This window comes from Nannobrachium achirus (genome assembly GCF_963921795.1).
Source record: "Nannobrachium achirus genome assembly, chromosome: 22".
Lineage (NCBI taxonomy): Eukaryota > Metazoa > Chordata > Actinopteri > Myctophiformes > Myctophidae > Nannobrachium > Nannobrachium achirus.
In genome coordinates this window covers 45,620,126-45,635,064 of record NC_137829.1, presented here as the reverse complement: position 1 = coordinate 45,635,064, position 14,939 = coordinate 45,620,126, and the positions used below count along the sequence as shown (strand labels likewise).

Here is a 14,939-nt window from a genome sequence, read left to right as displayed (position 1 = left end):
AGCTTGTAGATCTGCTATTTTTGAAAAAATCGTGAAAATGTGTGCCAAGAAACCTATGTTTCCATGTCAGTGATGCTCAAACTTTTTCATGTTTGAAGGACCCCCCATCTCAAAATATTTAGTTCCAGGGACCCCCCAGAAGCCAAATTTGAGTTACAAATGTTCACTTAAAAAATACATATATTCAAAGATTTGCGCACATTTTCACGACTTTTCAAAAATAGCAGATCTACAAGCTCGCAGCGCGGCACCCGGTGCCGCGCTGTGAGCTTGTATATCTGCTATTCTTCAATAGCTAAAGTTACTAGGGCCCCTCCACCTTGGGGCCCTGGTAACTCAGTCCCACTTTCCTACCCCTTGTGACGCCCCTGTATATGTGTTTCACTGTCATGTCAGCAGGGTTCCACTTGGTTAAAAGCTATGGGGGGAACTGGGAGATTTTCTTAACCGATTAAGCTCTATAAAATTCATCACACGACAAGTAGCAAAACATAGCAGATTCTGTTAATGTCCTTACTTTCAAAAGAAATAAATAATAACAATACAAATGATTTGGAAAACATAAATATCAAACATTTCTCAAAAGGAATTAATTCAGTCTGGACCAGAAGCAAGCTGGCAGAAAACATCATCCCCACCAGCCATAGAAATGAATGAACCTGGGCAGGGCTGTGACCATTATGACATTTTACATGACGATTAATTGTCACTCAAATAATTGCGATTCACTATTTTAATTGTGTTTTTGTCGTTGACAATGACATTTCTGTTTGGCTTTTAGGCTTTGAAGTCGCAACATTAATATGACACATAACCTAAATATACAAAGAAATTACTGACATATTTGACAACTTTATACTTAAAAAATAACATTGATAGTGGAAATAGCCGAGGCTAAAACGTGCTGTGAGCTTTTAGATCTGCTATTTCCACTACGTTTTGAAAGTGGAAACGATTATGATGATTATGCAAAATCGTTATGATTGCTTCAAATGGAACCCTGCATGTGTGTGAATGTTGTCTGGTGTTGTCGTCTCTACTCACTTCCATCATCACTCTGTGGTTGTAAACAGTCTGTCTCGTGGACCAATCAGCGCTGGCGCTCATGATCTGCCAGGCTGACTTGCATCCACACTTTACCTTTCTGTTCTTCAGCTGTTTGGTGTCTGTCTGTGTGTCCTGGGAGTGGGCAAGCAATTTGCTGCTGGCACGCTTGCGTGGGGCGTTAGGTTTTATCTTTAAAGGGGTCATGACATGAAAGAAATTAATATATATATATATTTTTTGCTTTTGTTTCCTGACCTCAATTAGCCAGTAGCTATGCCCCTCCCCTAAAAGCTTTTGTCCTATGCTAGCTTAGCAACCGGCAGCTTGCCAAGGCAAACCTTGGCAAGCAGGAAGTTATTCTAAGCTAGCATTGGACAAAAGCTTTTTGGGAGGGGCATAGCTACTGGCTAATTACACCCCCCCAAAAAATGAACATTCAACATTCACTGTTTTTTGTGTAATCTGTAGTTTTTGGAATATAGGCTCAGAAAAGTGGGTTCATTTGCAATGCATCATCAAGGGTTAGGATGTGGTTGGCTGTAGGTGAGGGTGAACGCAACAACTGAAATGTGGAAAAGTGGAAAGTAACATCAGAGGTGATACACCCTCCCCTACAACCACATCCTCCCCTGGATGATGATGCGTACGTCCAGAGGAAAATGAACTCACTTTTCTGAGCCTTATTATTCAAAAAACTACAGATTACAGAAAAAACACTGAATGTTGAATGTTCATTTTTTGGGGGGTGTAATTAAGGTCAGGAAACATGAAAAAAGACACGAAACAATATTTAAATTTTTTAACATTTTCAGCCGAGTAACAAAAAAACGTTTTGCCAAAGATTTGGGGGCACATTTGCAATATTCTCACGGCCCCATAGGTTAGGAATCGCGGCTCTAGCCTACTTCCCCTCCACACTGACACAAACCACAGCTACTTCACATTATCTCCACCAGGCCAAAGGCAAGGGGCGGGGAGATTGTTTTCGCCCCTGTCTGTTTGTCCGGGACTATAACCTCACAAACCACTGAAGCTGCCAATGAATAGGCCAAAGAAATACCTCCAAGCATTTGTTTCGCCCCACATCTATTTTATATTGGTTGAAATATTTTTAACTTAATTTGGAAGGGAGTTGGGTCGAGCTAAAAACTGCCCAAATATTGAATCATATGTCATAGATGTAATACGGCAGATACTTAACCAAATATGGAGTTCCACACTTCCACCTGGCCTGGCGGAGATAACAGGTAGATTTTCCACACCTGGTGGTGAATGCATAATATAATACCAGTAATAATGATAATGATAATAATTATGTCTCTGTCGGGTGGAAACCTCTTAAGTCCCAAACTGTTAAGTAGAAAGAAATTGCAGATCTACAACCTCGAAACGCGCCGCTTCGCGTCGCCTTTCAAGCATGTGGATCTGCAACTTTGGATGCTTTTGTGTGACGCTGTTGTGTGATCAAGTTGGCTCGTTAATTTACGAAAAACACAAAAAGTTTGAATATGGAGATAAGAGGTTTGTGCCCGAAAGCAACAAATAATACTAATAATACTAATAAGGGTAATAATAGTGTCACCTTTAGTTGTTGTCATTGGGGTATGTGCTACCATGATCCTCACATCACCGCTGTACTGGTTCACTCTGCAGAGTGCAGGGGTGTCACACCAAATTCTGGGCCCTGGGTATAAGGATTCACTGCGGGCCCCCCATGAACGCATTATTACGCATTATTTTGTGCTTTAACTATTGAAAAATAGCAGATATACAAGCTCACAGCGCGGCACCGAGTGCCGTGCTGCTAGCTTGTAGATCTGCTATTTTTGATACATCGTGAACATTTGTGCAAGTCTTTGAATATTTCAAATCCTTCTAAGGTTTTTTTGTTTCTATGTCAGTGGTGCTCAAACTTTTTCATGTGAAGGACCCCCAACATGCTATGTATTTGGCCACGGACCCCGATCTCAATATTTAGTTCCAGGGACCCCCCAGAAGAAAACTTTGAGTAACAAATACATATATATACATTCAAAGATTTGCACACATTTTCACGACTTTTCATAAATAGCAGATCTACAAGCTCGCAGCGCGGCACTCGGTGCCGCGCTGCGAGCTTGTATATCTGCTATTTTTCAATAGCTAAAGTATAAAATAAGGCCCCTTCACCTTGGGCCCTGGTAACTCAGTCCCACTCCCCCCCCCCCTTGTGACGCCCCTGGCCCGGGTGTGACTCATATAACCTCTCTCTCTCTCTCTCTCTCTCTCTCTCCCTCCCTCCCTCTCTCTCTCTCTCTGTGTCACCTTTCTTCTCATGTTAATCTTGTGGACCAGAAATGCCCCCTAAAAACGACTTTAAAAGCAAACACCAAAAAACGCAGTCAACAAAATCTACATCAAATGAAACGGTGACAGCGGGTGACTCATCGTACGGGTCCCAGTGACTCATCCCCATGGATGTGACGTGTGTGCGCGCGCGCGTGTGTGTGTGCGCGCGCACGCGTGTGTGTGTGTGTGTGCGTGTGTGCGTGTGTGCGCGCGTGTGCGTGTGTGTGCGTGTGTGCGTGTGTGCGTGCGTGCGTGCGTGCGTGCGTGCGTGTGTGCGTGCGTGCGTGCGTGTGTGTGCGTCGCTTCTTTCTCCCCCGCTGTGTCTGAAACTTTCCTTCCTCGGCTGTGTTTACTGTTTTATCATCTCTCTGCGTGGTTTTTCCCCCCACTCTCCCACAGATCTCCTGGGGATCAGAGTCAGATAACCACGTCTTTTCTCCTTCTCATGCATTAGAAGCCTTTTTTAAAGACTTCTTTGCTTGATTCGCTTAAAACTACTTGTCCTTGTTTTTTTGTTTTTTTCATTCTTGTTTTATAATTGGTTGTATTGATTGATTTTGACAGCTTATTTTGATACATTTTGGAATTTTTCTGTCCGTATTTTATTATCATTTTCTTTAGATGTAGATGTGTGTGTGTGTGTGTGTGTGTGTGTGTGTGTGTGTGTGTGTGTGTGTGTGTGTGTGTGTGTGTGTGTGTGTGTGTGTGTGTGTGTGTGTGTGTGTGTGTGTGTGTGTGTGTGTGTGTGTGTGTGTGTGTGTGTGTGTGTGTGTGTTAGAGGGTAGCACAGGTCTTCCAGGCCCCGATGACCCGAACCGAGCCAGTTTGGGTCTAAAATATTGACCCTTGGGACACTGGGACAGGGTAGGGAAGGGTCTAATTGCCTCGGGTCGGTTCGGATATTGGATCTCATATTCCCAATAACAGGCGGGTCCATTCGGTTCCGGGTATATTTCTCACAGGTCCATTTGGGTTCGGGTAGGTCAAATTGGACCCGTGCTACCCTCTAGTGTGTTGAAAACGAGATGGTGCATCTCGAGGGGTTTATCCTTCAATCAAATGTCAAAAAAGAAAAAGAACATTAGGCCATGGATCTCCCTTTGATGCTTTTCTACCCCGATCGGTTTATTTGACCCTGAGTTTGTACAGAAAGGGATCTTTGATATCAAACCAAAGAGAGAGGTCCCGCACACTGTCTGGAACTTGCATAAAGAATGCTCTTTATTAAATGGACGTTTCGGTCGTTAGACCCTCATCAGGACAAACATGTTTGATCTCCTTTCTGAAAAGTTTGAACTCTGAGGTCGTACTAATGGGATCGTTTTGGTTCCATTTCTACCTTCTCAGAAGATGCAAAAGTGTCCATTTGGATTCCTAGTAGTCCCTGGACCTGACATTGAGATGTAATGAAATGGAACCTAGTTGTTTGAACTATACGTGCACACTCCCCACATGCACGTGTGTGCATACGAGAGAGCTCTTTTAACTTTAAGAACAGTGGCGTATAACAACAACGTCTTACAAAAGCAAAAGCTGCTGAGTTTCAACAGTGCGAATGAACATAGCAATGACCCTGGTCGGCTGCATATCAATGATCTGGTTCTGCAGGGAAGGCCACTTTTACAAGAGCGGTCAGATTTTTCTTAAGCAGTTCCAATGCTTTGGACATATTGGCTGACGGTCTAATGAATGAATTCCTAATTACCCTAACCCTAACCCTGTCAATCCTACCGTACTGCAAAAAACACATTTCTTATTGAAAACATTTGTATCATATCCTTTTTCTTCTTCCTCGTTGTATTGTTGTTTTTAATGTGCAAATAGGGAACTTTATTATGGGGGAAAACAGGTGTGTTTTCCATTTTTTAATTGGGTAAAATAGCATTTTTTTTTACACATTTCTTAACGGTTCCTCTAACCGCAAGGCCACTGAGGCTGAGCTGGTAGCTCGCGCATAGATCGTTATAGTTTCTCATATAGCAGCAATGGCCTGGCACAGGACCTCAGAGCAATATGTCTGCACCTGCAGAATCATTTGTTACCGTCACACCCTTTGAGGAAGAGATGATGTGTGAGCATACTTATTTTCAAAAACCCAAACCGGGACCCTTGATCTCTTAAATCCAATAATCAAAAGATTGTTGATCTACAAGCTGGTGAGCTGATTCTTTTTTTTTTTTCTTCTTTTTTTTTTTTACAATTTCTTTGACTTTTTTTTTTGTATTTGTATTTTAACCAGGATGGGAGACATTTATTTTAGCGCTTAGCACACCTAGTGATTTCACCTTTCAACTGATTAGCACATGATAAACATCACGTGATAAACATCTATGTTAGCATGGGGCAAAGCCGGGGAAAGGCAAGGAGCGCACCACCTATACCTCGTCGTTGTCAGGTGGAAACCTTGTATCTCCCAAGTTTCAAATTTGTACGTTCTTTCGCAAAGTAAAGCCCTGCTTCATCATACAAGGCCGTCGCACAAAAGTAGTGAAAACAGCAGATCTACAAACAACGGCGACCTATTGAGGTCCCATCCTATTTTACAGTACACTTTAAGACATAATAAGACATAATAAGACAGAATAAAGCCATAATAAGAAATAATGTGTTGGTAATTAGAACTAATATTATTTTATTACCGGTAGATAATAAATCAGTCCCGGCTGGCGGCCGCTGCACAGAACGGTAGGTAGGAGCGGCATCGCTGGTAACTGCCGCGGCAGCCACCACCGCACGGACGGGCAGTTTACCGCTACGGGACCTGCCGTCCGTGCGGCGGGACTGCTGGTCCTATCGCCGGCGATGCAGTGCGACTGCTGGTCGAACTGCCGGTCATGCGGCAGTGTCTGCCGCTGCAGTTCCGCAGCAGGTGCCGGTGCCAGAGAATGTATTCGCTCTTTCTACTATTCTGTCTTTGTTTCTGTCTAATAAAATATATTAGCTCTAATTACCAACACATTATTTCTTATTATGGCTTTATTATGTCTTATTATGTCTTATTATGTCTTAAAGTGTACTGTAAAATAGGATGGGACCCCTATAGATGCACTGAAGCGCGACAGTTCAGCTAACAACAGACCCTGATGCTAGACAGGCATCCCGAGCACGCCTGAATTGTTAATTTTTTGAATCTTACATCACATTACGCTACACAAATATGCACATCTTTCCACCTGAGTTACGGTAGGCTGTCAGAAATATCAAAACTGACTGAAAATAACATGTATAACTTGTATACTAGTTTAACAACTTGAACCCCATAGCATCCCTATTCTGGGGGAAGGTTCACCTAAAATAGACGATCTACAAGCTCACAATGCGTCACAACGTGACGTGTTGTGAGCTTGTAGATCTGCTATTTTTAGTGAAGAGAGTTGGTATAGATGGAAAAAAGAACTCATCAAGTACAGTGCAAATCAGGTCTGTTTTACTAAGCATAGTGAAGTGATGATGAAGTGATATTGAGGTTTTCCAAATATTATCAATTATTCTGAGGCACCCCTTGATGCGTACGTCCAGAGACAAATGAACTCACCTTACCTTACTGAGCCTAAATATTAAAAAAAACTACAGATTACAGAAAAACCACTGAATGTTGAAAGGTCATGTTTTTTTTTTGTGTAATTAAGGTCAGGAAACATGAAAAAAAGCCTAAGAAAAAACTAGAAGAAGTGCTCTTCCGAGCACAGGTCTCCACCAGCCACATGTCCTGGTGGTGCTATAATAGGCCAATGTAAAAAGGGTGGCATGTGTTCTTCACCAATCTTAGACCTTTCATGGCGCCACCATGAGGCTGATTTGAACATTTTGTAGTGTAATTTCTTCCTTGGTCTTTTGCGATTGTGCGTGCACAATTTCATTACAATTGCACGCTGTTTGATTTGAGGCATTTTGTTCGAAACGGATCAATCCTGCAAAGTTTGGAGGCCAATCTTAGCCAATCAGGATTGAATATTTAATACGGGACAGATCCGTCTTGATCATATGACTGTAGAGATACTGTGTACTGATTTGTGTTAATTTTGGGTAAAATCTGAAGGAGTAATATCCAAAAATGTGTCTTACATAAGTCGGCCTCCTGGTGGAGCTATAAAAGGCTGATGTGAAAAATATGGGTCAGAGGTTCTGAATTGGCATCCAGGGAGTGCGCTTACAAAGTTTGAAACTGATCGGTGTAGTTATAGGTAAAACCACAAATCGGCCTGTTATAGCGCCACCATGAGGCTGATTTCAAAAATTTGAAGTGGCATTTCTTCCTTGGCCTAGTGGGAACGTGTGTGCGCAATTTCATGTTAATTGCACTCTGCATTTGTGATTTGAGGCATTTTGTCCAAAATGGACCAATCTTACAAACTTTGAAAGCCAATATCAGCCAATCAGGATGGAATATGGACAATCAGACAGATCCGTGTCGATCACATGACTGTAGAGACACTGTCTACCGATTCGCGTGATTTTTGGACAAAATCTGTAGGAGTAGTGTACAGAAATGTGTTTTGCAAACATCGGCCTCAAGGTGGCGCTAGAACAGGGCCATTTGAAAAATGTGGGGCAGAGGTTCTGAATTGGCATCCAGGGAGTGTGTGTGCTCATTTTGGCAGCGACCGGGCCAACGGCGCTGGAGATTAGCTGTACACAAACTCGGAGGACGGACGGACGGACAGACGGACGGACGGACGGACGCACGGACAGGGGCGAAAACATACTCTCCCCCTGCCTTCGGCTGGTGGAGACAAAACGTGATGTCCTAAGACCTTTAACTGGGACAGTTTGGTTGTGAATGTTGAACAAGGGGACATTTTAGTGCCACCCAAACCGGTACGTCTGGTCGCCATATAGCGTGTGACCCCTGTACATGAACTATGACCCTATGACCCTCCTGTCTCCCCCCACCCACCCACACACACACAGGTGCAGATCCAGAACAAGAAGATTGACTTGAGTCACGTGACCTCCAAATGTGGATCGCTAGACAACATCCGCCATCGGCCAGGTGAGCGTCACACTGAAATCTATCTATCTACAGCAGGGGTTTTCAAAGTGGGTGACGGGGCACCCTGGGGTGCCGCGACGGCAGTCCAGGGGTGACGCGAGATCATTTGATAATATTTGGATTTATTTGGACACTTGAAAATATATTTAGTATCCTTTTAAACTTGAAGTGCAATGTTATTTTCAGTCAGTTCTAACCAAAATGGCTATTATCTCAACGTTTTCCTCGCAACATAATCACTAAAATATCGTCACTATCGGGCAGAAACCTCGTATCTCCAAGTTTCAAATGTGTACGTCTTTTGGTAAAGCAAAGCCCTGCTTCATCATACAAGACTGTCGCACAAAACTAGTGAAAACAGCCGATCTACAAGCACACAACGCCTCGCATCTTGTAGATCTGCTGTTTTCACTAGTTTAGTACGGTTTTGGACATACAAGGTTTCCACCCGCCAACGACGATATGCTATAAATATAAAGTGCTGGGAGTGAAAATTATAATGTAGGGGATTTAAAAAATATTTATGGGGTGCCGTGAGACAAAAATGTTTGGGAACCCCTGATCTACAGTATCTGTCTGTCTGTCTGTCTGTCTGTCTGTCTGTCTGTCTGTCTGTCTGTCTAGGATTTAAATTGCAAAATAGCAAAAGATCTACATCTACAGCAGATCTGATACTTTTGATGCTTTAATGTGATGTTGTGTACGATCAAGAAGGGCAGAATTTACCAACTGAGCACTGAGCAGTGACAGTGTGGAGAAAACTCCCATTCAACGTGATGGCCTACACCGCCATCTACTGGTCACATGCAGTCTCTACTTTTACAGTTACCTTTCCTAGACACTTCAACATTCATTCATCAATATATAGTATTTATACAGTTGTACAGTTTGTACAGTATTTATGTGTGTATAATATATTGAATACTTGACCCCTCCTTTTTCCCCTCTACACACCAAATTTCTTCACCAAAAATAGCCCATCTATAAGAAGAGGCATCGTGCATTCACTTTCCCCGCACACATTTTGCGGACTAGTACCAACAACCTGGATCAAGCTCACAACAACACGTCGCTACGCGTTGTTGTGAGCTTGTAGATCAGCTATTGTCGCCGATTGTTCGCCCACAGAATAAGGGACTCTGGCGTCCGGGTGGTTAATCTACCAGCACCATTGCATTCACACACAGTATATCAGTGGTTTTCAAACTTTTATTTATGTCAAGGCTCGCCATAACTGATCTGAGTGTACAAATGGAGCCAGGGTCCATTTGGTTTATTTGTATATTAAAGACCTGTAAGGGTCCATTCGGAAACCCCCTCAAGAGAGCCACTAAACGAATAAAGAGATAACCGTTTCACGTCACGGCCACGGGCAAAAGTGGAAAAGTGAACGTGTACACAGTACAGTGCCAGCATGACATCATGTGACATTTATGTGGAGTTTAAACAAGAGTTTAAACCTTAACTATCGACGGGCCATTTGTAATTTCAGATTAAATAACACAAGAATACCAAAAGTTACTGGCAGATATAAAGGGTCGGAAAGAAGCCAGATGTAATGACAACAGAGTTGGGGATGAGTTCCATGTATTGTTTGAGTGCAAGAATGCTAGCATAGTGAATTTCAGAAAAAAAAAACAGCCATCTATGTGGAAATTGACATTATTACTACAAAACGACAAGCCAAAAGTTATTTGTAAATTGGGTGCTTTCCTGAAGAGTGTTAAATACCCTTGTTCAAATAATGTTTGCCATGCCCCCTTTTTGCTACGTCTGTTTGGATATTGTATTGTATTGTTATGTATTGTATACTGTATGTATATAATCTGTGCTCCATACCATGTGATCATGGTCATGAGTAAAATACATTGATTGATTGATTGATTGAAGAATGTATTAGAAGTTTGCAATAGAAAAAGGTACAGTTTCATGACAGTACAAATCACTGGTACAAGGTCAACTAAAAGGAGATCCTAGAAAGCCGAGGCTTATTTCCACAGGAACCACACTTTAAGTATCTCATATAACATTGAAAGACAGACGGATAGAACATAGTACTTTATCTAGGATAATATCAGTTTCAAAAGCATAACATCAAATACAAAGGCAGGCACATGATGATGATGATGATGATGAGAAAAGAGCCGTTAAATAGAAGACATTTTCAAAATGTTCCTCCGACCGTACATCCCGTTGCCTTGCTTCCCTCTCACCCTGGCCCCGCCCCCTGCCTTCTGTGCCTCTGCCTCCAGGGGGAGGTAACGTGCGCATAGAGACTGTGAAGCTGGACTTCAAGGACAAGGCCCAGCCCAAGGTGGGTTCCCTGGATCACACGCACCCTGAGCTCACATTCTGGTAAGTGTGGATCCACACGCAGCTCCCCCGAGGAGCCCACACTGCAACCCCGCTGCATTGGAAGCATGTATGTATCGTCTTGATGTCTCTTTGTCTGAATATATTATAGCATCACATAACGTAGCGTCGTTGTCGGGTGGAAACCTTGTATGTCCAAAACCGTTCGTTTTGTATTTATCATCTATAAAATGTACTAAACTAGTGAAAACAGCAGATCTACAAGCACACAACGCCTCGCATCGCGAGGCGTTGTGTGCTTGTAGATCGGCTGTTTTCACTAGTTTTGTGCGACAGAGGTTTCTGCCTGACAGTAATGATATTTTAGTGATTATGTTGCGAGGAAAACGTTGAGATAATGGCCATTTTGGTTAGAACTGACTGAAAATAACTGTGTACTTCAAGTTTAAAATGATACTAAATATTTTTCAAGTAAATTCCAAATATTATCAAATGATCTCGCGGCACCCCTGGACTGCTGTCGCGGCACCCCAGGGTGCCCCGTCACCCACTTTGAAAACCCCTGTATTATAGCATAACATAACATAACGTCGTTGTCGGGTGAAAACCTTGTACGTCCAAAACTGTTTGTTTTGCATTATCATTTAAAAAAAATATTTAAAGTAGTGAAAACAGCCGATCTACAAGCACACAACGCCTCGCACCTGCTGTTTTCACTACTTTTGTGTGACGGCCTTGTATGATGAAGCAGGGCTTTACTTTGCAAAAGAACGTACAAACTTGACACTTGGAGATAAGAGGCTTCTGCCCGACAACGACGGTAATACCAAAACATCATATGTAAGTGTACATGTTGTGCTAATTGTTTAAGAAACAGTTCGCTAGTGTGTGGACCTTTCACACTGATCCATAAATTGCAGATTGCGGGAATTGGCCAGGCAAAACTTTTCAGCTGTGAGTTTTTTTGGTTGTTGTTGTTGTTCTTGTCTTAATCCCTGTGCCTTTTGAGTACGTCAGTGTTGTTTTTGACAGCAAAGTTTGATTTAGTTTTTGTCATAATCTTTTGAATAAAATGTCATTTCGTTTCAGTCATAATTTAGTCACCTGAAAAGTATTCGTTTTAGTCTAATTTTAGTCAACTAAATATCATTATATTTTAGACTAAATCTACAGTTGATTTAGTCAACTGAAATGTATTTTGGCAGGCCTTGATGGCATCGTAATGACTGATTTTACTCTTGGCTGTGTGCTGAAAATAGCAGATCTAGTGAGCTTGTAGATCGGCTATTTTCAGCACGCAACAGCTGAGAGCAACCAAACATAAAATGACGTTTTTTAAAAATGACTAACGTTTTAGTCTAGTTTTTATTTGGTTACGAAAGTGTCAATATATTTAGTCTTAGTTTTAGTCATCACAGCTTAGTTTTTATTTCGTTTTTATTTAGTTTTCGTCAGTGAAAAAAACACAGTCGACAAACATTTTTCGTCATAGTTTTAATCGACGAAATCAACACTGGAGTACGTATGTCTTATCGCTCCCTCGTCCCTCATCCCGTCCCGTCTATGGTCTTACCCAGCGTGATCTAGTATGAGAGTGGCGACACTAGCGTTGACTTCCATTGTAAGAATGGAATACCGAGATGCTCGTTCTAGCTCAACGCGATAGTTGCGCCATTTGGAATGATCTCATTGAGATAGATAGATAGATAGATAGATAGATAGATAGATAGATAGATAGATAGATACCTTTATTACAGTCATGCTCTAAGTGAAACAGCCAACTTATTGCAAAATAGCAATCCTTAAGCACAACTATCAGTACAGTGCCAAACAAAAGTGTCCATAACAGTCAATCAAAGTATTTCACCACCATGTCAAACACAAGCAAAATACTCAATACTACTAACACAACCTAATAGTGCAGAGCCAAACACAAAAAAATTGTCTTTTGGTCAGTGCCGCTCCGACTTCACTGTTTCCCCCGGGGCCGTGAACTGAGGTATCTCTGTGCCCCCACGGCACCCGGTGCGACTGCGAGCGGTGAGATCAAAGCGAGTCTATTATGGCTCTGGTCTTACCGCTCGTCCCCCTTTGCCCTCCTCCTCCTCCCCCTCCCCCTCTCATCCAGATCGAGTGCCGTAAGGTGGCGTTCGGCGACCAGGCCAAGGTGCGGGGAGGAGCGGACCTCGGCGGAGCCGACCGTGTCATCGTCACCCGCTCCACGGGCCACTCGGGCTCGGCGTCCCCCCAGCACCACCGCGACGCCAGCCACCTGTCCTCCACCGGCTCGCTCAACATGCTGGAGTCTCCGCTGCTCGCCACTTTGGCCGAGGACGTCACCGCCGCCCTGGCCAAGCAGGGCTTGTGAAGAAGAATACCACCCTGGCATAGACCCAGAAGAATACCCCCTGGTAGAAGAATACCACCCTGGCATAGACCCAGAAGAATACCCCCTGGTAGAAGAATACCACCCTGGCATAGACCCAGAAGAATACCCCCTGGTAGAAGAATACCACCCTGGCATAGACCCAGAAGAATACCCCCTGGTAGAAGAATACCACCCTGGTAGAAGAATACCACCCTGGCATAGACCCAGAAGAATTCCCCCCTATTATAGACCCGTTTCTCAGAGCAGCAACCATGTGTGTGTGTGCGGCTGTTAGGGATGGGACGATACACGATATTATCGTTTATCGTGATAAAAAAACACTCACGATAATCGTATCGTGGAGATTAAAATTTATCGTGATATCGTCCTCCGTCATGCACTGGGATCAATTCACCTTTTATTTGCCGAGCTGCATATCCGGCACCACTTAAACCCTTTGGTGAAAAGGTACTTATAATATACGTCCCATCCGCCCCAGGATAATGGATTTTTATTATCGCGATAATATCGTAAATCGAGTTTTTTTTTCGTCACAATAATCGTGATATGAAATGTTCGTATCGTCACATCCCTAGCGACTGTGCACCGACACCGCAGCTACACGGCAGCGCTCTGGAAAAAAAGGTCTAGAGATGGCTCCCGACCACCCAAAAATACCCCCCCCCCCCCCCCCCCCACACACACACACACACACACACACATGTATCCCTCCGGACGACCACCCTTTGTTCCCTATGTGCCCTTCCCCTACGGCTCCGCAGAGTCGGACCCGGTTCCGGTGAACTCCAACCCTGACTCAACCCCCAAAACCCCTCCCTCCTACAGCCACTGCTGCCACCCAGAGGCCCGCCTCCTCCTCCTCCTCCTATTGGCTGAATTATACTTTGGCTATTTCCGGGGCGTGCGACCCCATCGTACGACGCCGCATTAAATCGAGCCTGTCACGAAACCACAGCCTCTGAAGGAACTGCCTCCCACCATAAACCCCCCCCCCTCTCGCTCTCTCTCTCTCTCTCTCTCTCTCTCTCTCTCTCTCTCTCTTCTCTTCAAGTTCCACCCAGAGGCGTCAGTTGGGTATGGCAAGCTATGGCAGCTGCCATACCTTGGCTACAGGGGGAAATAATAAAATGTACTTTTCATCGTGCCTGTTTGCTAAGGTATGGCAACATGACTGGTGTCTCGCGCGCGTGCAAGACACCAGTCATGTTGCCATACCTTAGCTTTTGCTGAACTGACGCCGCTGCTTCCACCCACACACACACAGACAGCCAACTCTTTCCTGAACTTTAGGACATTAGGAAGTACCGTATTTTGTTTTCCCCCCAAACACCCTCCTCCCACATCTTTTTCTTTTCGACCCCCAAAAATGTAATGTTTCCAATTCTCTTCGTCTTTAAAAAAAGTAAAAAAAAAAAGAAAAAAAAAACCCTATGTTATCTAGCTTAGTTTTAGTCTGAGCACTGGTCTCAGATCTGCCTCGATGGGTTTTTGCACAGAGTAGTTCTTCGGACGGACGGACGGACGGACGGATGGACGGACGGACAGACGGGGTCAGTGCTTGGGTTAAGATGTTTGGTTTTAGTGTCGCGACCTGGGTTGTTCCAGACCCAGGTTTGAAACCCGGGGTGTTTCACTAGCCCCCCCCCCCCCCCCCCCCCCTTTTCTTTTGATTCTTTTTTTCTATGCTAAGTAGAAAGTCATGTGACCACTTAGGGGTGGGCGATATGGAAAAACACAATATCACAATATTTTCCCAAGCTGTATCACGATACACGATTTTATCACGATTCTTTTTCACGTTGGTTTTTATGGTTATTTTTCAAGTTACTTGAAACTAGACTCTCTGGGTTCCTTTTGGGAGGTCTAAAT

The 14,939-nt window shown here is 43.6% G+C and overlaps 1 protein-coding gene across 1 annotated transcript in view; it reads left to right on the top strand.

Moving 5' to 3' along the window:
• The window catches only part of map2 (microtubule-associated protein 2), a gene marked incomplete at both ends in the record, with an annotated part of 73,447 nt that extends 60,398 nt beyond the window's left edge, over positions 1-13,049 (top strand). Inside the window, 4 exons of the mRNA XM_080752917.1 lie at positions 8,287-8,368; positions 10,621-10,723; positions 12,269-12,302; positions 12,810-13,049. Coding sequence (XP_080609043.1) covers positions 8,287-8,368; positions 10,621-10,723; positions 12,269-12,302; positions 12,810-13,049 — 459 coding nt within the window. The remainder of the gene's footprint in view (positions 1-8,286; positions 8,369-10,620; positions 10,724-12,268; positions 12,303-12,809) is intronic.
• Positions 13,050-14,939: the final 1,890 nt, after the last annotated feature.